The sequence below is a fragment of the Siphateles boraxobius genome, unplaced genomic scaffold, assembly GCF_051911475.1.
Source record: "Siphateles boraxobius isolate OS27281-9 unplaced genomic scaffold, OSU_SipBor_1 65, whole genome shotgun sequence".
Classification (NCBI taxonomy): domain Eukaryota; kingdom Metazoa; phylum Chordata; class Actinopteri; order Cypriniformes; family Leuciscidae; genus Siphateles; species Siphateles boraxobius.
This window is the reverse complement of record NW_027509192.1, coordinates 21,880,028-21,900,000: the sequence shown is the minus strand read 5'-3', so window position 1 is coordinate 21,900,000 and position 19,973 is coordinate 21,880,028. Positions and strand designations below refer to the sequence as shown.

Sequence of the window (19,973 nt, the reverse complement as noted above, 5' to 3'; positions counted from 1 at the left end):
GCCCAGTGCTCGAGCTATCTGTTTATAAGGAAGTAGATGTGCTCAGCATCGGGAACGAGCAACATGAGTCACACTCGCCGGCTTATGTTTCTGCTTATGTAGAGCTCGTGGAGGTTGTGATGCGTGCGGTGGCCAGACTAAATAAATATATAAATAAATATATTTATATATATAAAATATATGAGCTGGCCACAAAATAAGCAGGATGATCCCCGTCAAAATGAACTAGACGAGAGATTCCTGCAGCACCGTTCACAACCTCAGAGCCGGGGCTTACTGTTTTTCCCAGATCTTTATAAAAATATAAATATATATGTGTAGATCCTGGGAAAAACCCCATTCTTTAGGTATCTCACCAAATTCATTATATGTTTATTCGAATGTGGTGGGTGCGAGAGAGTCGGGTTATGGCAAGTTGCCGCAGATGGAGGAAGCTTTAGCGTGCTATCTTTCTCCTGATCCGGCATCTTCACTTTAAGCCCCGGCGCTGCCCAACAAACCGTGCAGGGACACCTCTGCACTTGTTGGCTGGGCTTATATGGTGCAGGAAATCGATGTTGCTCTTCCTCCGTTAAAAACGTTTCGGGACACATCGGTTTCCAGCGAACGCAGGCTGCACTGTCCGCCCCACATTTTTGCGGCCAGGCAGCATTCGCGTTCGCCAATCGAGAATCTTTTTCGGTCCAGCCCTTCCGGAAACCCGCTTCAGGGGGTCGAGAACGAATCCCGATTAATACCCGAAGCCAGGCTCGAGAGCCTAGTTCATTTGGTAAAATATTTAGAAAAGAAAAGGTCAGGCTGGTGCGTGCCTGCACTCTAGGACGATTTTGCAGGCGTACCAGGCCGATCTTCTTAAAGATCTAAGTGAGGCAAATATTTCCTGTTGGCCGCTCCGCTATCTCCTTCTGGCCTGTTTTCCAACGATGTCACTTCAGTCGTTGACAGGTTTCAGGAAGCAAAAAAAAAAAAAAAAGAGAGCGTTGCCTCTAGAGGCCCTCCTGCGGGAGTTTGGCAAACAGAGGAAGCACTCTCAACCGAAGTCCTCCAGCCAGAAGGATGACCTGAGGGCCGTCCTTCAGGCGAAGAGGTCCTAATTGTAGGACCTCTGACAGTTCGGTCACCGACCTCCCTAGTTTGCTGGGGTGGTACCGACTGCAGTGATTCCAGAACAGGCTCGGGTTATGGAACAAGAGGTACAGACTCTACTGGAATTAAGGGGCCATAGAATGTGTTCCCCTACCAGACAGGGAGTCCGGGTTTTACAGTCGGTACTTTATAGTTCCAAAGAAGGATGGCGGACTGAGGCCAATTTTAGATCTAGGGCTTTTGAATCGTTCTTTGAGGAGATTCAGGTTCAAAATGCTTACTATTCCCATTATCGTGAGCCATATCAGATCCGAGGACTGGTTTGTCACGATGGATCTAAAAGACTCTTATTTCATGTCTCCATCCTTCCATGTCACAGGAGGTTCCTGAGGTTGCTTTCGGGGGCGAAGCATACCAATATCGGGTTCTTCCGTTCGGCCTAGCACTCTCTCCCCGCACGTTCACAAAGTGTATGGATGCGGCTCTGGCTCCACTGAGGCTTCAGGGCATCCGTATACTGAATTACATCGGCGACTGGCTCATATTGGCCCATTCTCGAGAAATGGCAGTTCGGCATCGAGATGTCGTCCTTGGCAACATTCAGAACCGGGGGTTGAGGCTCAACACCAAGAAAAATGTGTTGGACCCAGCTCAGAAGACTACTCTTCTGGGCGTGGTATAGAATTCGGTTACGATGCGGGCACGTATGTCTCCCGCTCGTATCGAATCCATCCTGGCCATGGTGTCCGGGATAAAGCTAGGCCAGGCCATCACTGAAAAGCAATTTCAAAGACTGCTGGGCCTCATAACAGCGGCATCCAACATAATTCCTTTGGGCCTGTTTCACATGAGGCCCCTTCAGTGGTCGCTCAAAGCCAAGGGTTTTTACCCCAAGGGGAATCCGTTCCATATAATAAAGGTTACGCGCAGATGCCTTCGTTCCCTATTAATATGGAAGAAACCTTGGTTCTTGTCCCAAGGGCTAGTGGTAGGGGCGTCATGTCGCCGGGAAACTGTTTCGACAGACGCTTCCCTCGCTGGCTGGGGCGCGGTCTTGGATGGCCGCTTTGCCAGGGGTCTGTGGCAGGACCTTCATAATTCTTGGCATATAAATTGCCTAGAGATGTTGGCTGTGTTCAGGGCTCTGAGAAGCTTCCTCACAGACATCAAAGGTTACCACGTCTCAGTGGTAGCTTATCTAAACCGACAAAGGACACTCAGATCGCGCCCTCTATCCAGATTGGCGCATCAGATCATTTTATGGCCCCAAGGGAAAATATTATCTATAAGAGCAATATATGTCCCGGGGGATCTGAATCAGGGAGCGGACATCCTGTCGAGGCAGGGGCTGAGGCCTGGGGAATGGAGACTCCATCCAGAGGTGGTGGAGTTCATATGGCAGAGGTTTGGACCAGTGGAAGTGGATCTGTTTGTGTCTCGAGGGACGTCCATCCCACTGTCCACTTTGGTTCTCCCTCACTCATCCAGCCCCGCTGGGGTTGGATGCCATGGTACAGGCCTGGCCAAGGCTTCGCCTGTACGCTTTTTCCCCCGATCGCTCTGCTCCCGGGGGTCCTGGAGAGGGTCCGTCAGGAGGGCATCAGTCTTCTTCTGATAGCCCTGTTTTGGCCAGCCCGAGTATGGTTTTCAGACTTAATTTCACCCCTGATAGCTCCGCCATGGCAGATTCCTCTGAGGAGAGGGTCTGTTGTCTCAGGCGGAGGGCACTATATTCCATCCTCATCCAGAGCTGTGGAAATTGTGGGTCTGGCCTCTGAGGGGGCTCAGTACCTAGATGCTGGTCTATCATCTGGGGTGGTCGAAACCATACTTATCTCTAGGGCTCCGTCTACTAGGAGATTATATGGCCTCAAGTGAAATATTTTTCTACTTGGTGTAGAGAACTTGAGTTAGACCCAGTTAACTGCCCAATGGCTTCAGTTCTGGAGTTTCTTCAAGATTGTTTCTCTGCGAATCTCTCCCCTTCCACACGTAGGGTGTACGTGGCTGCCATTGCGGCGTTCCATGCACCACTAAATGTTGGGCCTTTAGGGAGGCACCAACTGGTCATACTATTTCTCCATGGTATTGGAGGATGAGACCGACAGTCAGGTCCAGGGTTCCTTCCTGGGACCTGGCGGTGGTTCTCGAAGGGCTATCCCTGGCTCCGTTCGAATACCTCCAGTCGGCTTCGCCTAGGACCTCACGTTCAAGATAGCCTTTCTCTTAGCTATTTCTTTAAAGAGACTGGGAGATCTCCAAGCCCTGGCATTATTGCCAGTTTGCTTGGGGTGTGCCCCCGGCGGAGTTAAGGCCATCCTGCATCCGAGACCCAGCTATGTGCCTTAAGTGCAATTTATCATGGCTAGGTCCATGGTCCTGCAAGTATTTCATCCTCCACCTCATGTGTCGGCAGAAAAGGAGAGGTTCCTTGCCCCTCCAGTCAGAGTTCCGAGTATTACCTTGAGAGGTCCTCTTCTTGGAGGAGGTCGGACCTACTGTAGTGTGTTTTGGATCACCTATTAGGGGCCCCCGGCTATACAAACCATAAGTAGGCCTACAAGGTGCGAAATTTCCCTTCACCTTTGGCCGTTAGGGCTCATTCTACTAGAGGCATGGCGTCCTCTAGGGCCCTCCTTTCGGGAGTTCCCATCAAGGAGATCTGTGAGGCAGCCGGTTGGGCTACCCCACACACTTTTGTTAGGTTCTATAGTCTGCACCTCCCTAGTACGCTTGGCGCACACGTGCTCTCGTCCTAGCTGAGTGCCTGAATCAGTTTCACTCCGGGGCAGGCCTGTTTTCGGTGCATGGCTTAGTGGGCATTCGTTCCCCAAAGTGTCGATTCTCGACGCAGTGTTGAGTTCCCTCGAAAGGGAACGTCTCGGGTTATGACTATAACCCTTGTTCCCTGAGAAGGGAACGAGACACTGCGTCGTCCTGCCACGCCCCTCAAGGCCTTAGAGCGTCTTGCTTCATCGCGGAGCTGATGTGTGTGTGTGTCAGCGTCACTTTTATGCATCCGGTTATGCCGTCACATGTTACATCACGACGCAACACCAATCAGGATTGGATTAGTTTCATTCTTACTTCAGAGGCACACGCTTAGGGAGCGTCCCCAAAGTGTCGATTCTCGACGCAGTGTCTCGTTCCCTTCTCAGGGAACAAGGGTTATAGTCATAACCCGAGACGTTTTCAATTGTGATAATAATCATAAATGTTTCTTGAGCATCAGATCATCATATTATAGTGATTTCTGAAGGATCATGTGACACTGAAGACTGGAGGAATGATGCTGAAAATTCAGATTTGATCACAGGAATAAATTACACTTTACTATATATTCACATAGAAAACAGCGGTTTTACATTGAAATAATATTTCACAATATTACTGGGTTTGTTTTGTATTTTTAATCAAATAAATGCAGCCTTAGTGAGCAGAAGAGACTTCTTTTAAAAACATTAAAAATCTTACCGACCCCAAACTTTTGAACAGCAGTGTGTGTCAGGACATCCTCTTCAAGTTTGAAGGCAACATGATATCAACATCACGTTAAACATGTTGCAAATTATATGTCATGATGTCTTTAGACTGGCTTTAAGTAGTATTATAATTTGCTTTATTATTTATTTTATTAATATAGTTTAGCTAAGTATATGCAACATTTGCCATTTCCCATCTCACAGATTTTGAAAGGAAAAGAAGACACGCTGACAGGATTTTTGGAGCCGGTGAATTTTGGTGACAGTCTGTAAGCATCTCTTCTCAGTGAATCACGTAATCCGCATGAAGCTTCTTACACACTTCTCTTGTAGGTTACACTCTCTTCTGTTTCTTCAGTGCTTCTCTGAACCGTGTGTATGAGGAACATGTGCTATCATCCGGTTCTCTGGATGAGAGAGTGTTTCTGGGAGAAGCAGCCAGAGAAGACATTGGTTCCCCAGGACCTTGTTTCTGTGAAGGGATAGAGAACCAGGAACAACCCACCAACCCCCTTCACAACTATATGACAGTATGTGTGTGTACAAACACAATTAAATACACATAACATTAATTCTCGACACTGAACAAAGATTTGATATTGATCAGTAAACGTGTGTTTGTTTCACAGGCGTCTGCTCTGAGAGTGTGTACTCCTTTGACAGGAAGGAGGTACGTGCCGGAGAGCAGGGTGGGTACCCCCGTTTCCATGGCGATGCAAAGTGTGGGCCGTCTGCACACGCTGCTGACGGGATTTAAATACAGACCCAGCATGAGACTCAGAGACGTATTCAGGTGATCCCAAAACTTGGTTCTTTGTTAGTCTCAATCTGCACCATGCAGCCAACTACAAGAAGCAGAGCACCTGCATTTACAGACGTTTCTCTGCAATCCAATGGAATGTTCTTGTATTGATTCTAATGAACTTTGATTCCATTTGGCTTACCATGCCATTGTTTCCAGTGAATTGTGACTTCACTAAAATAACCAGTGCTAGTCAACTGTGATTTCAGTTATTCCAGTAAACTATGATGCTAGTCAAATGTGGTTCTAGATATTCAGGGAAACTGATTTTGTGATTTCACTTAAAGGATTACTCACCTCAAAATGAAAATTTCCTAATAATTTACTCACCCCAATGGCATCCAAGATATCCATGTCTTTCTTTCCTCAGTGGAAGAGAAATTAAGTTTTTTAAAGAAAACATTTCTGGATTTTTCTTCGAATAATTGACTTCAATGACAACCAGCGTTTTGAAGTCCAAATCAATGCAGTTTCAAAGGTCTTTGAAGTGCTTCAACGGCTGTGCACGATCGCAGCTGAGGAGGAGGGGCTTATCTAGCGAAACAATAGGTCATTTTCAAAATTATATTTATACTTTTTATTACTTTTTCGTCATCACGCTGGAAATACCTACTGTTTACAAAGCGACCAATACAATTTGAACTATCCTCCTTCACACGGTCGAGTGGGGCGGTACTTCCGCCGGCGCCCGCAATATCGACAGTGACCTTTCAACGTGATGACGTAGTTCCCAGCGCGTTGCAGATCAGCTCAATCCGAACAATTGTAGTTAAAAAGTATATATATCTATATATTTGTTTTAATTTACCTATTGTTTCGCTAGATAAGCCCCTCCTCCTCGGCTGTGATCGTGCACAGCCGTTTCAAGCACTTCAAAACTTCAAAACTGCATTGATTTGGACTTCAAAACGCTGGTTGTCATTGAAGTCCATTATTCGAAGAAAAATCCAGAAATGTTTTCCTTAAAAAAGTTATTTCTCTTCCACTGAGGAAAGAAAGACATGGATATCTTGGATGCTATTGGGGTGAGTAAATTATTAGGAAATTTTCATTTTGAGGTGAACTAATCCTTTAAAGGCGAGACACGGCAGGCAAAAACATTGTTTGTTTTTTTTCACTGGTCAATTTTGAGATTAGGGATATTTGTCTTCAATAACATGTCTTCTTTCAGACTTGTGGTGAAAAAAAGTCCGAAATATACATTTAGGTCTTTATTTTACTACACTTTGTCTGTTTGCGTCTGTAGATTTCTCATAAATTCATCAAAAGTTGGCGTTTTAAATCATCCCTCTGCTCTGCGATCGCGATCTGCACCCTCTCATCACACACACCGTTAGAAAGCTCTCTCTCTCCTGTACAGTGCTGTCAGATCCAAATATTGTCATTTCCTTTTTATCAGCAACCAATCGTGGAAGTAAAAGGGGGGGTTTAACTCTAAATGCGCAATCTCATTTTACAATATAAATCTTTAAAGCCCGTTTTCTCAAAATGACTATTCTCTCATACTCCTACACCAAACGTTCCAGTCTTGTACCTAGTTATATTATGAATAAACCTTTAGTGAGGGATTTGTAAATATATTATTCCTAGCCTGATTATTCCAAAAAACATGGCGAAAATCATTTTTTTAAGGCTATTGGCAGTATATTCTGATTTACAGGATAACAAAAGTAGATATCCATAAATCCCGTGGTAATTTTCACCCCATCTAATATGTGAACACAATGAAAAAATAATTTTGAACCTGGCTTTATCCAATACTCAGATTTAGTTTTTTTCAATATATGCAAATTAGTGCTTATTTAATTAGATAATGCCTAATTTCCATATTTAAACATTAAATTACAGAAAATTTGTAATACATTTTTTTCTCATCTTAATGTAGGTAATCAACTGGCAAAGTTTCATGGCGATATCTGCTAGATAAAAATGTTACCCTATTCACCTGTAGTGTCTCGCTTTAATTGTCAACCCAGTAAAAAGTTATTCCATTGACTTGACCCTTCGCAAAGACCCGCCCCCCTTAGTTACTGTCGTTATGTCCGACAAGCTACACCGCTCTCACGCACACACCATGTTCTCACGCAGTGAATAATACATCGTGGATCAGAGAGGAGACTGACAATACGCTGACAGACAGGACAGACCAGGTTACTTTTCGGTTACTTTTGATATTAAACATATTTTAAAAAAGTCTCACCGTTCAAATTTGGTCATTTTTAAAAAGAAATTTAAACAATAAATACCGTTTTGTGGCTCTTTCATGTGTCGTGACAGATCGCTGAGCCTCAGTTAAAGCTGCTCGTTAACCGATCATCTCTTCCTTCTAGTTCATTTATAACCAGTGTTGGGCAGTAACGCGTTACTAGTAACAAATTACTGAAACGCAGTTACTTTTGACAGTAACTCATACTGTAACGCATTACTTTTTAAATAAATTAACTCCGTTACCGTTACCATATGGTGCGTTGTCCGTTAATTTTTTTAATTAATTAATTTTGGCTGAAGTGTAGCCTACAGCCTAACCTGTTTGCAGCAGAAACGCATTGTAGGATTGGTGGTAGGGTTGCTTGCCACCCGTCCCTTAAAATACGGAATTGTCCCCTATTTACAAGTAAAATGATGCGTCCCGTATCAAATCAATAAGGGAAACGATTTGTCCCGTATTTTACTTAAGGCCCACACATAGCCTAGTTGGATAAAAACATAAGGATTTACTATACATATAGCAAATAGCCTATAAAGAAATCATTTTCACAATAAAGTTACATTATGATTAGAATCAAATGAATTTTGTCCATTTTCTAAGCTTTAAAAATGCACATTTATACGGGCTGAATTTTATAGACCTAAAATATTGTTTAGTAATTCTGTGAATTACACTGCGCAAACCAAAGTAATACTACCCACCGGATGAAGAAGGGTTGGCTCTCAGTCTCTCACAAAATATTTATTTTATATTATTTTATTTTTAGTGTTCGCATTTATGAGGAAACAATGTTACGGACGTGACAGTTCTCCGTACGTGAGCGCTCTGAAAGCGGCACTAAAATATGCTTTAAAACTTTCACATAGACATCAAACAGAAAGCACAAAACCTTTCTTTAAAGTGAATTTCGTTTTGTATTAATTGTATCTTAATTTTAATCAATGTTTCATCAAGCAATTGCCTGGATTTAATAAATAAGAAGTAAATATAGCAGATGATAGATAATCACGAAACGGAGGCGCCAGCGCGTGAACTAGAGCTCGTCTCATAAATGAACCGAAACTCGACATATAAGGTAACCTACTTGCCTCACAGACATGTCTACTTTTAAACAGAACAAATCAAAACGAAAGAAAACAGACTACAGACTGCTGTCTGCTAATGTAATCCGTATGAAATGTGCATTTCTCTCTGGCTCTACTGCGAAGATCGAGAGTCAGCATAGCGAGTCACTTCAGAAATCCTTGTGATATATTCAGTTTGTGCTGGTCTGACTTAAATAAAATAGTGTTTAAACATTACTTTCTGTTTAAGTCAGTTTTGTGTTTGTGTACACCTTAACGCATAAAAGAACATTAATGGGAACATTAAAGAATGTTTTTTTTTAAGTAACTAAAAAGTTACTTTTAACAGTAATGCATTACTTTTTGATGTAAGTAATCAATAAAGTAATTGAGTTACTTTTTAAATGAAGTAACTAGTAACTGTAACTAGTTACTATATCTTAGTAACTAGCACAACACTGTTTATAGCATCAAATAAACATGAATGAACATAAGAAGGAATGTTGTTTTAACTGCGGAAAGGCGTCAGTATATTCAGTTTTTCAAGTTCAAATCCAATTCCAGTAATATATGACACAAGTGAATCCAGTGAGCTGTGATTGCAGTGATATTTGCTGTGCACTGGAATATTTTCTGTTTAAAAACCACAGATCTTGTGTACGAGACCCCAGTAAGGCCATAGCAGCGAGGCTGAAGGATATGTCAGAGATTTTTCTTCACAATTATGAGGGAACAGGAGAGGAGAACAAGAATGTGGCAAGAGGTGTGCATCTTCATGCTTTCTTGTGTCATATCCTCCTAAAAACTGCTTTAATTTGTAACGATTCAATTCAAACACTGATATCAAAACATTTGGGGCATATTGTTTCACAGACGTTGCAGTGAAGTATTTTTGCTTGGCTGAGGCACTTTATTACAAATCACTGGAAGTGATCATCAACCAGGAGAAGAAAAGGCTTGGAGACGTGGACCTGTCTGTAGGTTTCATATTCAGTTCAAACATAAATCACACAATCTGCCCTAAATAACCCATGACTGTAATGTAGACCTCACTGCAAAACTATTGAGCATTACCTGCACACTTTAGTTAATTACGTATTCTGAATGTTATATCAATGTCCATCAGATCCTCTATCTCTGTAAACACCTTTGAAACTCGTCTTAAGACATATTTGTTTGATGAGGCCTTTGCTGCTTTGTAAGGACCGTTAGGCTTTGACTTAATGTTTATAATAGTATTATTATTATTATTATTTTTATATTGTATTATTTCTTTCCTTGTATTTTTCTGTGTTTCATCTAATCGGTTTGAAGTTGCACAGCACTTTGGTACACACTTTGTTTTTTAAGGTGCTGTATAAATAAACTTTGATTTGATTTGATTTGGATATCGTATATGTCTCAGGGCATTCTGGAGCAGGACGTATTCCAGCGCTCCCTGATCGCCTGCTGTCTGGAGATCGTCATCTTCTCCTACAGACCACCGGGACAGTTCCCCAGAGTCCTACAGATCTTTGACCTCCCTGCTTATTACTTTTACAAGGTAAATGAATATAGAAAACAACCGTTAACATGGTCTGCATTCATTCAAAGAGTCAAGCGCCTTTCTGTGTCACTCACAGGTGATTGAGGTGTTGGTCCGGGCGGAGGACGGTCTTTTCCGGGAGGTGGTCAAGCATCTGAACCATGTGGAGGAGCAGGTGCTGGAGTCCTTGGCGTGGAAAGGAAACTCCCCGCTGTGGGAGAGCATCCGAGAGGCCAAGCATTGTGTCCCTGCCTGCAAAGAGGTCAGAACAATATAAACATCATCAGTACTTTATCAAAAGAAAGTACACTTCAGTATACTTTAAAAACAGTATGTAAATCATTTACTTTAAAAAATATATTTCAGTGTGAAGCCGGTAGCATGACACTGGACGTAGCTGGTCATTGCTATTCATTTATTGCCTTTTTTTCCATTACACATCTTCAATTAGGTATTATTCCAAAGCTTAAAGATTCAAAATTCATCCTTTGGAAAAATATTTTGAAATTTGACATTGTGTTACCAAGGAAATGGTACTTTAAAACCTTTTAGTAGTCTCCTCCCCCTAGTTGATGGTTTAATGTTTCAAAATGTACCATTTCATTTTTGAAATTTACCACGATTTTGTTTTCTTTTAAAAATCTTGACAAAACGCATATAATTGGACAGGTCTGAGATCTAATGTTCCATATTTGGCCACTGCTGTGATAGAAGTGAAACTGTGATAGATATTATGTTAATTTGTGGCAGGAGAAAGCATAAAAACAAAAACAAAACAAAAAAAAACATGTCACCTGCTGGATATTTTTGGTATCGCAAATATCTCACAGGACCCTCTAACTTGTTGATGTTCTAGCAAATTATTTTGTAAAATATATATTTTGTGTACAATTTTAAATGTTTAGTGCAGTACATTTGCTTTACAGTAGCCTACAAGTTAAAATATACTCATTTTAAATGTAATTTTAAATAACTCATTAAAGTTAAAATAATAATCAAGTACTTTACATGTGTATGTATGTTAGTCAACACATCAAAATAAGTGTACTTTAAATCACCACAAAAGTTTACTAAAACTTAATGATTTAAAAAAAAAATTAACATTATTAAAGTGTACTTATGTGTCATGGAAGTGGACTCACTTTAAAGAACACTTAAGTGGCCTTTAATTTCATCAATATTATATTATCTTCATCATACAGTTTTTTTTATATATATTTTTAATATTCACTAAACTACAAGTGCACATTTAGTACAATTAAGTGCACATATTTCTAAATATTAGAATAAAGTGTGCTAATGATATTTTCAGACCCATTTTTTGGAAAGTGAAAAAAACATTGGCTTACAATGCACACGATATTAAGATGGCTGATATGAATAATCATATGTATATTACAGGTAATGCCTCCTCAACACCTGGAGGACGGTTCAGGAAACACCACACACACTCCCAACAAGACTGAGTTCAGCAGTAAAATTGCAGGAAAAGGTGACTGACTTTGAATGAAACAAGCACCATGACTGAACACATGATGATTTCTGTAAACATTCATTGAAACAATCCAAAACTGTCATATTTGAATATGTCGTTTCTTTTCCTCCTCCAGGAGTTTCTCCGTCCCCTGCGTCTCTCCATGACCGCTATAGCTCGCCCCCTACTGGCACAGCCTGTCGTCGCCTGTTCGTGGATGGAGACACAACCTCTGAGTCTGCTCAACCTGTCAAAGTGTCCCAGCCGTCTCTGGTCAGCACCATCTCGGCCGGACAGACTGTGGTCACCATGGCAACAGCGACTGTCACAGCAAACAACGGCCAGACTGTCACCATACCTGTTCAAGGTGTAAAATCAAAATATTAAAATTATCACCACTACCTTAATCGATCTGTTAGTCAGTAGGTGATGCTACGGATAAACCCCGCTCTGAGCGATCCTTGAGTGAGAGAAATTACAGATTCATTCAAAAAAATTACCCCTGCAAACAACTCACAAACACTGGTCTCAAACCACAAACACAGACAAATATATTAAAGGGATAGTTCACCCAAAAATGATAATTCTGTCAGTATTTACTCGCCCTCATGTTGTTCCAACCCCGTAAGACCTTCGTTCATCTTCGGAACACGAATTAACATATTTTTGATGAAATCTGAGAGCTGGATCACTCCTCCATAGGCTTCTAAGGGATTGAAACTTGTTCCCCGAAAAGTTAATAAAGAAATCGTTAAAATAGTCCAAGTGACTACAGTGGCTCAATCTTATGTTTATCAAGCGTACTGAATACTTTTTGTGAGAATACTTTCGTGTTCCGAAGATGAACGAAGGTCTTACGGGGTTGAACAACATGAGGGAGATTAATTACTGACAGAATTATCATTTTTGGGTGAACTATCCCTTTAATACAATGTGCATTGTTGCTGCTGGACTTGCTACTGTCAATAAATACACAGCCACGCTGCTGTGATCTTGTAAAATATACCGCTGCTGCTGCTGCATAAACAGACATTCATATATCCTGTAGCAGATCTAGGCAGGTGGAGCTGGGGGAGGTGGAGGGTTTCAGACGAAATCTAAGGCCTTGTCCCACATGGCAGCCTAAAGTCTTGCGGTCTTCCTACGAGTCTGCGCTTTTGTGACGTAACGGCACTTTGACTGTCGGGAAGAAGTCTGCTGTGGAGTTTGCTTTATTTCGGACGCGGCAAAAGTGCGCATCAAGAGCCCATAACACTCGCGAGCACCCTTCTGAAACCTAAAATGACAAATGGGACACCCTATAGTCTTATGGACTTAAAGGACATGCGCACACTGTAAGTCCACAAGACCGTAAGTGCAAATGAAGGTGCCATTTGGGACCGGGCCTCATAGCGTGCTGCAGGACTAGCCGACAGCAAACACTGAACCAAATTTAAATGTTGAGCAAGCAATGGCTCCAGGATAAGCAGAAGCCAATCAGCTTGTGCCATGCAGTAATGATGCGATGGCTTGCAGACTGCATTGTAAAGGACAACTTTCGAAGTAGTTTTAGCATGTTGATGAATATGGCAATGTTAATGTAATTGGTCTTGACTAGATCTAGATCTGCTGTAGTGCTGCTGCTACTGCCAGTAGATACACAGACACGCTGCTGTGAGCATGTAAGATACTGCATGCTATTGCTGCATGAATAGACATGCACAAATCCTGTCACAGATCTAGGCAGGTGGAGCTGGGGGAGGTGGAGGGTTCAGAGGAAACATTTTATTTCAATTACAATTTTGATTGTACAAACTTTTTATTATTTACATCTTTCTTTACTCTGTTTTCAGGAATAGCAAATGAGAGCGGTGGCATCACGTTTATCCCGGTGCAGGTGAGCGTGACGGGTCAGGGTGGGGGGGCTCTGCCGACCCTCAGTGCCCAGGCTCTGACGGGCGCCCTGACGGCAACACACACAGGTACGGTCCAGAACAACCCTGGCCCTGCCAAACCGGACAAGAAGAGCCCTCAGCAGGGGACACCCACCAAACGAGCACAAAAGACCGGCTCTCTCTGCCTGTTCTTCCGCAAGGTACACTAAGATACACTGTATTCCAGTAAAATTGTACACTGTATTTTATTTATTTATTTATTCTTGAATTTAAAAGGCCTCTTGATTATCAACATGATCAAAAGTGTGTTGTTGAACACAATTTGCCTTCTGACTGACAATCAATACTTTTTTTAGCAAGTTTAATTGTCCTTTGTCCTTTTATTATAATTGTACAAACTTCCACCTTCAGCTTGTTTTTCACATCTTCTTGCTGTGAAATCTTTACATTAAAGTAAATGAAAGAATAACTTATATTTGTCATGCTGTGGCTGTAGTAACACTCAACGAAGGAGATATAAATAACAAAAACGTAATTTTTTTTTTTTTATTAAGTCCACAAGTAATACTCAGGAGATCGCAGGAAGAAAACAAACTAACAGCATTAAACTCAGGGGCTGTTTACACAACACCGGTTTAAACTAAAAACTTAAAACATTTTATGCGTTTTGGCCCTTCATTTACACAACAAGGGCATTTTGGCAAACTTTTGAAAACGTGTTTCAAAGTGTACGTTTTTGTTGTCTGTGTAACATGTTTAGTTTGTCATCGCCATCTAATGGCCTGGCAGCAGAATACAGCGTTTTTAGTCGTTTTCACGGATCCGTGTGAATGGGGATGATTTTGACAATGGTGTCGTCTTTACGTGGAAAACTCAAAGGAAAAACTTCACAGTTTTAAGCATATCAATGTTGTGTAAACGTACCCTAAGATCATATGAACTGAGGAAACTGAAACAGATAAGAACTGAACAGGTGTGTAGAACTAATTAACAACCGAGGAAACTAACTAGAGAAAACAGGCAAAGCAACACAGTGAAAACAAAACTGACCATACAGTACATGTTACAATATTGGGTAACACTTTATTTTGATGGTCCCTTTTAAACATTCGGTTGACTATAATAAGTAACTTTGCAACTATACATTCAACTTATTCTTCTAACCCTACCAGTCTACTAATACTCTAATGAGAGGTATAGGTGCAACGTTACTTATAGTCAACAGAATGAAACCCAGTATTGTTAATAAAATTTCAAGATAACACTTACTGGACTAAAGCAACTTAGGTTTATCAATACATATCCTTGATTATTCATACATATTTGTTTTATCATTGTATTGCGTTAAATTATATGTGGTGGTGATGGCGCGGTGGATAAGACGCATGCCTTTGGTGTGAGAGACCTGGGTTCGAATCCACTGTGAGACACCAATGTGTCCCTGAGCAAGACACTTAACCCCTAGTTGCTCCAGAGGCGTGCGACCTCTGAAATATAGCAATTGTAAGTCACTTTGGATAAAAGCGTCAGCTAAATGAATAAATGTAATGTATAAATGTATATGTTTTCGTCGTCAGTAGATCAAACGCATAACTTTCCACACCCATCGGTGCTTTTTTAGAGTTGCGTTCTCACGCTAATTTGCCCTGTTCAGTAAATCTGGCCCTAAAGAATCAAAAAACTGTTCCATTTCAAAAATATTTTTCTGACTATTATTTCATATATTAGGCTTTACAAGGTTAATCATTCAAACAATTAGATATCATTCAATGAGAAATAATGCCCCTTCCCTTATCAGGTATATCACCTGGCTAGTGTGCGTCTCCGAGACTTGTGTGCTAAACTGGACATTAGTGCGGATCTGCGCAGGAAGATCTGGACGTGCTTCGAGTATTCACTAGTGCACTGCACTGACCTGATGATGGACCGACATCTGGACCAGCTCCTCATGTGTGCCGTCTACGTCATGACTAAGGTGTTTGCATCATTTATCTACAAATGTTACTTACGTGTATGTCATCAAATGTACAGTAGGCAATGCTTTTCATAAACACTTTTTGTTATACCGGTTGAAACTCTCGTCACACCCTGATTGTAATCAATAGAAGTGGTCTAAATATTACAAAATGTACATATTGTCACGGGCTGGTTGCAGGAGAGATGAAACTGGATCTAAGTGCAGTCGTCTTTAATGATAGCAAACTCAAACATACAGAAATACTCCGATTTCTCAAACAGCCAGTAAAAGGTACAAATTTCAATAGAAATTAAATTAAAGTATATTGTAGTTTACTATAAAATCTTGTCAGTACATTTGGCAGTACACTTTTACTATATATAATTAAGTAATTATGAAATCGCATGTAAAGATGTACTCAAGTCCCTCAACCTATATAAGTGGGTCAAAAAACACTCAAAACTACTTGCATTTCATATAAATGTAAACTATTATGTATTTTAATTGAAATTAAGTGTCCAAAAACATTACATTTATTTTGCACTTAAAATTATATTATTTACATAAAAAGTACTTTTTTAAAAGCATGCTAAAGTGTACTTTTTTCACAAAGTAGCTGTTGACCTGAAAGAGAAAGCAGAGTTATGTTCATGTCCACAACATTACTGCAATGTGTTTTTGTCGAATTGTGAAATTTCGACTTGTGTGAAATCAAAATGGCATAGCTAGACACGTTTGAATGCAGATTCGTGTGTATAGTGTGTTAAAATTATATTGACTGTTTTTGTTACTGTACATTACAGACAGTAATGATTAGTTTTGCTGTCATTCACATTAAGGCATTGATATGTAAAAATGGGCTGTCAATATGGATAAGCTCACAAGTAATTTCTGTAGCTGTTGTTTCATGAAATGGTCTGTGGTCTGGGGAGGGGTGTGTGTGTTACAGCATGGGTACTTAAACTGTTCTGTCCATTGTTCAGGTGACAAAAGAGGATAAGTCCTTCCAGAACATCATGAAGTGCTACAGATCTCAACCTCAGGCCAGCAGCAGTGTGAGTGTGACTTCAGTCAGTGTGTAAAAACAGTGGGAAAGATGATAGTGGTATTAATGAAGATGAAATGGTATCTCAGGTGTACAGGAGTGTGTTGATCTCTGGGAGGAAAAGACGGCATTCGGGAAACAGTGAAAACCCCCACAGACAGTGCTCACCCACTGAAGCAGGCCAAGAACAAGGTAACACACGTTTGACACTGGACATGTCATGTTTTAGTCATACTGTAATTTACAAGCCCACAGAATTGCATGATGTGGACACTTGTTTCAGCACAGTGTGCAAATAAACACCAGTTCATTCTTAGTGAATTTTTCCAGATGTTTCATTCTGTGTTTGATCCCTCAAACCCTCATGATGCATTCTGGTTTGTTTTGAGAAATAAATAAAAAATGTTTTTAGTACAGCAATCAAACTTTGCAAATAAGCCAAGACTATAATTTATTTATTTTTTAGATACTAAATAATGATAAAATACATAACCATCAAAAAAAAAAGGTGTACCTTTTGTGTTCAATCCATTTTGACCTGGTTATCAATGAGGCTTTAGACATGATGCCATGCATTTCAGCAAAAATACTTATAAATGTACCCTCTTTCCCATATCTCACAACACAGTTTTGGGATTTAATTTTTGAACATGCACACCTGTTGATAAACCATTGAAGCATGAACAAATTATCATTTTCATATGGAAGTGAAAATTAATGCAAGCAAGATGAAGATATTGGTTTGAAAACATTCCAGAGTAATATGGATTTATTTTTATTTTTTGTTAGAAAATGTATCTGTTGATTTCATAAATTTGAACTGTTTTTGAGCAATCATGAAAACTGAATTAAATCCATTGGTTTCAAGGTTAATTCTGATAATACTCAGATTATATGGTCTGTATGGTCTGTATGGTCTGCATTAATGAGAAGTAATGAGAACTAAAACAACAAGGTTTTAGTTGGAAAATATGAAGTTATTTCTCGACTGGTCCTAGAAAACATGGTCTTGAACTGGGACTTGAGTCCGAGTCTGATTCTGGTCTTGTCCGGACTGGAGCACAACAACACTGCTTACAGGCTACACCCAAACAGACCTGGAAATGCTCAAATCGTATGCAGATTTTGAATGGATCATGATAGTTAAAAAGTGATGTCCTGTTTTTGTGCCGTACAGGCAGCGGTGAGAGCAGCCCGGTGTCCATGCGCTCCAGCAGCACTCTCCCCATTCCCCAGCCCAGCAGTGCACCCTCCACCCCGACCCGGGCCCCCGGGGGCCCCCAGGAGCAGGACGAGGACCGGGGAGACCTCATACGCTTCTACAACCACGTCTACATCAAACAGATCAAACCATTTGCTCTGCGTTACTCCAGCAACTCTCCGAAAAATGGGGTAACGATTGCATCTCTTGTGTATTACTAAGGTTTAAAGTCTGAGTCAATATCCAATGACAATGACCATGAAAATACTGATGGGCTCAAGGACTGCAACACAGCCAGTAACTACAAATAGCAACCACATAGCAACAACCTGTTAACCAATCAGAATCTAGCAATCTACTCTACTCAGGGGTGTTTTCCCAAAAGCATTGTGTGCCGACTATGGTCGCGAGTTACATTGTTACGAACTAGTTTATGTTCTAGTGTTTCTACACCGGACGCCCCTGTTGTCACACCGCAAATGATTGAGCGTGTCTACAGTGTACATTAACAGCTTTCTGTTGTTTGGTGTAAATTAACTATGATAATCTGATATTAATTAAGCAGAAGTTATTTTTCCTCCACCTGCGTGTCGACATTAACAACAGTGGCTTAAATGATGGTGTGGCCACGTTACTACGGTTTATAAAAACAGTCGCAACTAGCTTGTTAATTTCTCCAATGATGCATTGAACTGTGGTAGTTAAGCAGCGAGTTATGTCGTTGTGTGGGAAATGCACCCTAGAATAGCCTAGCAACTCCCTGGCAACCAAACACAACACACTTGCATCCTAGTGGAAAGCTTTTTACAGACAATTTCTTCAGAAAATATAGAAATCTAGCACAGTTACACTTCTGGCTAGCTGAGTTTGAGTCCCGGCTCGGGGTCCTGTCCCGATCCGGTACCCCGCTCGAGGTCCTGTCCCGATCCGGTCCCCCAGCTCGAGGTCCTGTCCCGATCCGGTCCTCCGCTCGAGGTCCAGTCCCGATCCGGCCCCCCAGCTCGAGGTCCTGTCCCGATCCGGTCCTCCGCTCGAGGTCCAGTCCCGATCCGGTCCCCCAGCTCGAGGTCCTGTCCCGATCCGGCCCCCCGCCCGAGGTCCTGTCCCGATCCGGCCCCCCCGCCCGAGGTCCAGTCCCGATCCGGCCCCCCGCCCGAGGTCCAGTCCCGATCCGGTCCCCCGCTCGAGGTCCAGTCCCGATCCGGCCCCCCCGCTCGAGGTCCTGTCCCGATCCGGCACCCCGCTCGAGGTCCTGTCCCGATCCGGCCCCCCGCCCGAGGTCCAGTCCCGATCCGGCCCCCCCGCCCGAGGTCCAGTCCCGATCCGGCCCCCCGCCCGAGGTCCAGTCCCGATCCGGCCCCCCCGCCCGAGGTCCAGTCCCGATCCGGCCCCCCCAGCCCGAGGTCCAGTCCCGATCCGGCCCCCCGCTCGAGGTCCTGTCCCGATCCGGCCCCCCGCCCGAGGTCCTGTCCCGATCCGGCCCCCCCGCCCGAGGTCCAGTCCCGATCCGGCCCCCCGCCCGAGGTCCAGTCCCGATCCGGTCCCCCGCTCGAGGTCCAGTCCCGATCCGGCCCCCCCGCCCGAGGTCCAGTCCCGATCCACAATCCCCAAAATATGATTAAAAAAAAAAAATTATGAAATGATACTGTAAATAAGAATCTGAAACTGCTAGTCGGCGGCGGTAAATGTCTAAATGAGTGAGTCATTCATTCATTTGATTAATTTGAACGGCTGATTAATTCAGGAATCTAAACTTTCCTGGAAAGGACTTTCCATCTGTAAGTCGCCTCTTTATGACTGGGGCATTGAATGGTTGACTGGTTTACTCGATTGATTCGCTCAAAACGTGTTTTCATTCAGAAACGAAACACCACTGTTTGTTGCTTGTTTGTTGCTTGCAAATTTTTTTAAATAATTTTATTCACGTTATTTTTACGTAACTAATTAATGGAGTTGACACATTAAATCGACAGCCCTAATATATATGTGTGTGTGTGTGTGTGTGTGTGTGTGTGTGTGTGTGTGTGTGTGTGTGTGTGTGTGTGTGTGTGTGTGTGTGTGTGTGTGTGTGCAGGCTGAAGCTCCTCCCCTCTGTCCGTATCCCTCTCTCCGCATTGGCTCTCCCCGCCGGGTCCTCCTGTCCCACAATCACTCCATCTACATCTCTCCACACAAGACCGGCAGTGCGATCTCTCCACGAGACAAGATCTTCTACTGCGTCAGCTCCAGTCCATCCAACGTAAGAACAAAACAT

General features: G+C 42.2%; 1 protein-coding gene across 2 annotated transcripts in view; it reads left to right on the top strand.

The window, feature by feature from the left end:
- The window catches only part of rbl2 (retinoblastoma-like 2 (p130)), a 40,081-nt gene that overhangs the window by 16,684 nt on the left and 3,424 nt on the right, over positions 1–19,973 (top strand). For both annotated transcript variants that reach the window (XM_077211479.1, XM_077211480.1), the window contains 15 exons: positions 4,773–4,837; positions 4,927–5,098; positions 5,198–5,361; positions 9,294–9,406; positions 9,517–9,620; positions 10,049–10,186; positions 10,266–10,430; positions 11,570–11,660; positions 11,779–12,009; positions 13,475–13,716; positions 15,315–15,491; positions 16,457–16,528; positions 16,608–16,710; positions 17,696–17,910; positions 19,794–19,958. In XM_077211479.1, the coding sequence (XP_077067594.1) occupies positions 4,773–4,837; positions 4,927–5,098; positions 5,198–5,361; positions 9,294–9,406; positions 9,517–9,620; positions 10,049–10,186; positions 10,266–10,430; positions 11,570–11,660; positions 11,779–12,009; positions 13,475–13,716; positions 15,315–15,491; positions 16,457–16,528; positions 16,608–16,710; positions 17,696–17,910; positions 19,794–19,958 (2,217 nt within the window). The remainder of the gene's footprint in view (positions 1–4,772; positions 4,838–4,926; positions 5,099–5,197; positions 5,362–9,293; positions 9,407–9,516; positions 9,621–10,048; positions 10,187–10,265; positions 10,431–11,569; positions 11,661–11,778; positions 12,010–13,474; positions 13,717–15,314; positions 15,492–16,456; positions 16,529–16,607; positions 16,711–17,695; positions 17,911–19,793; positions 19,959–19,973) is intronic.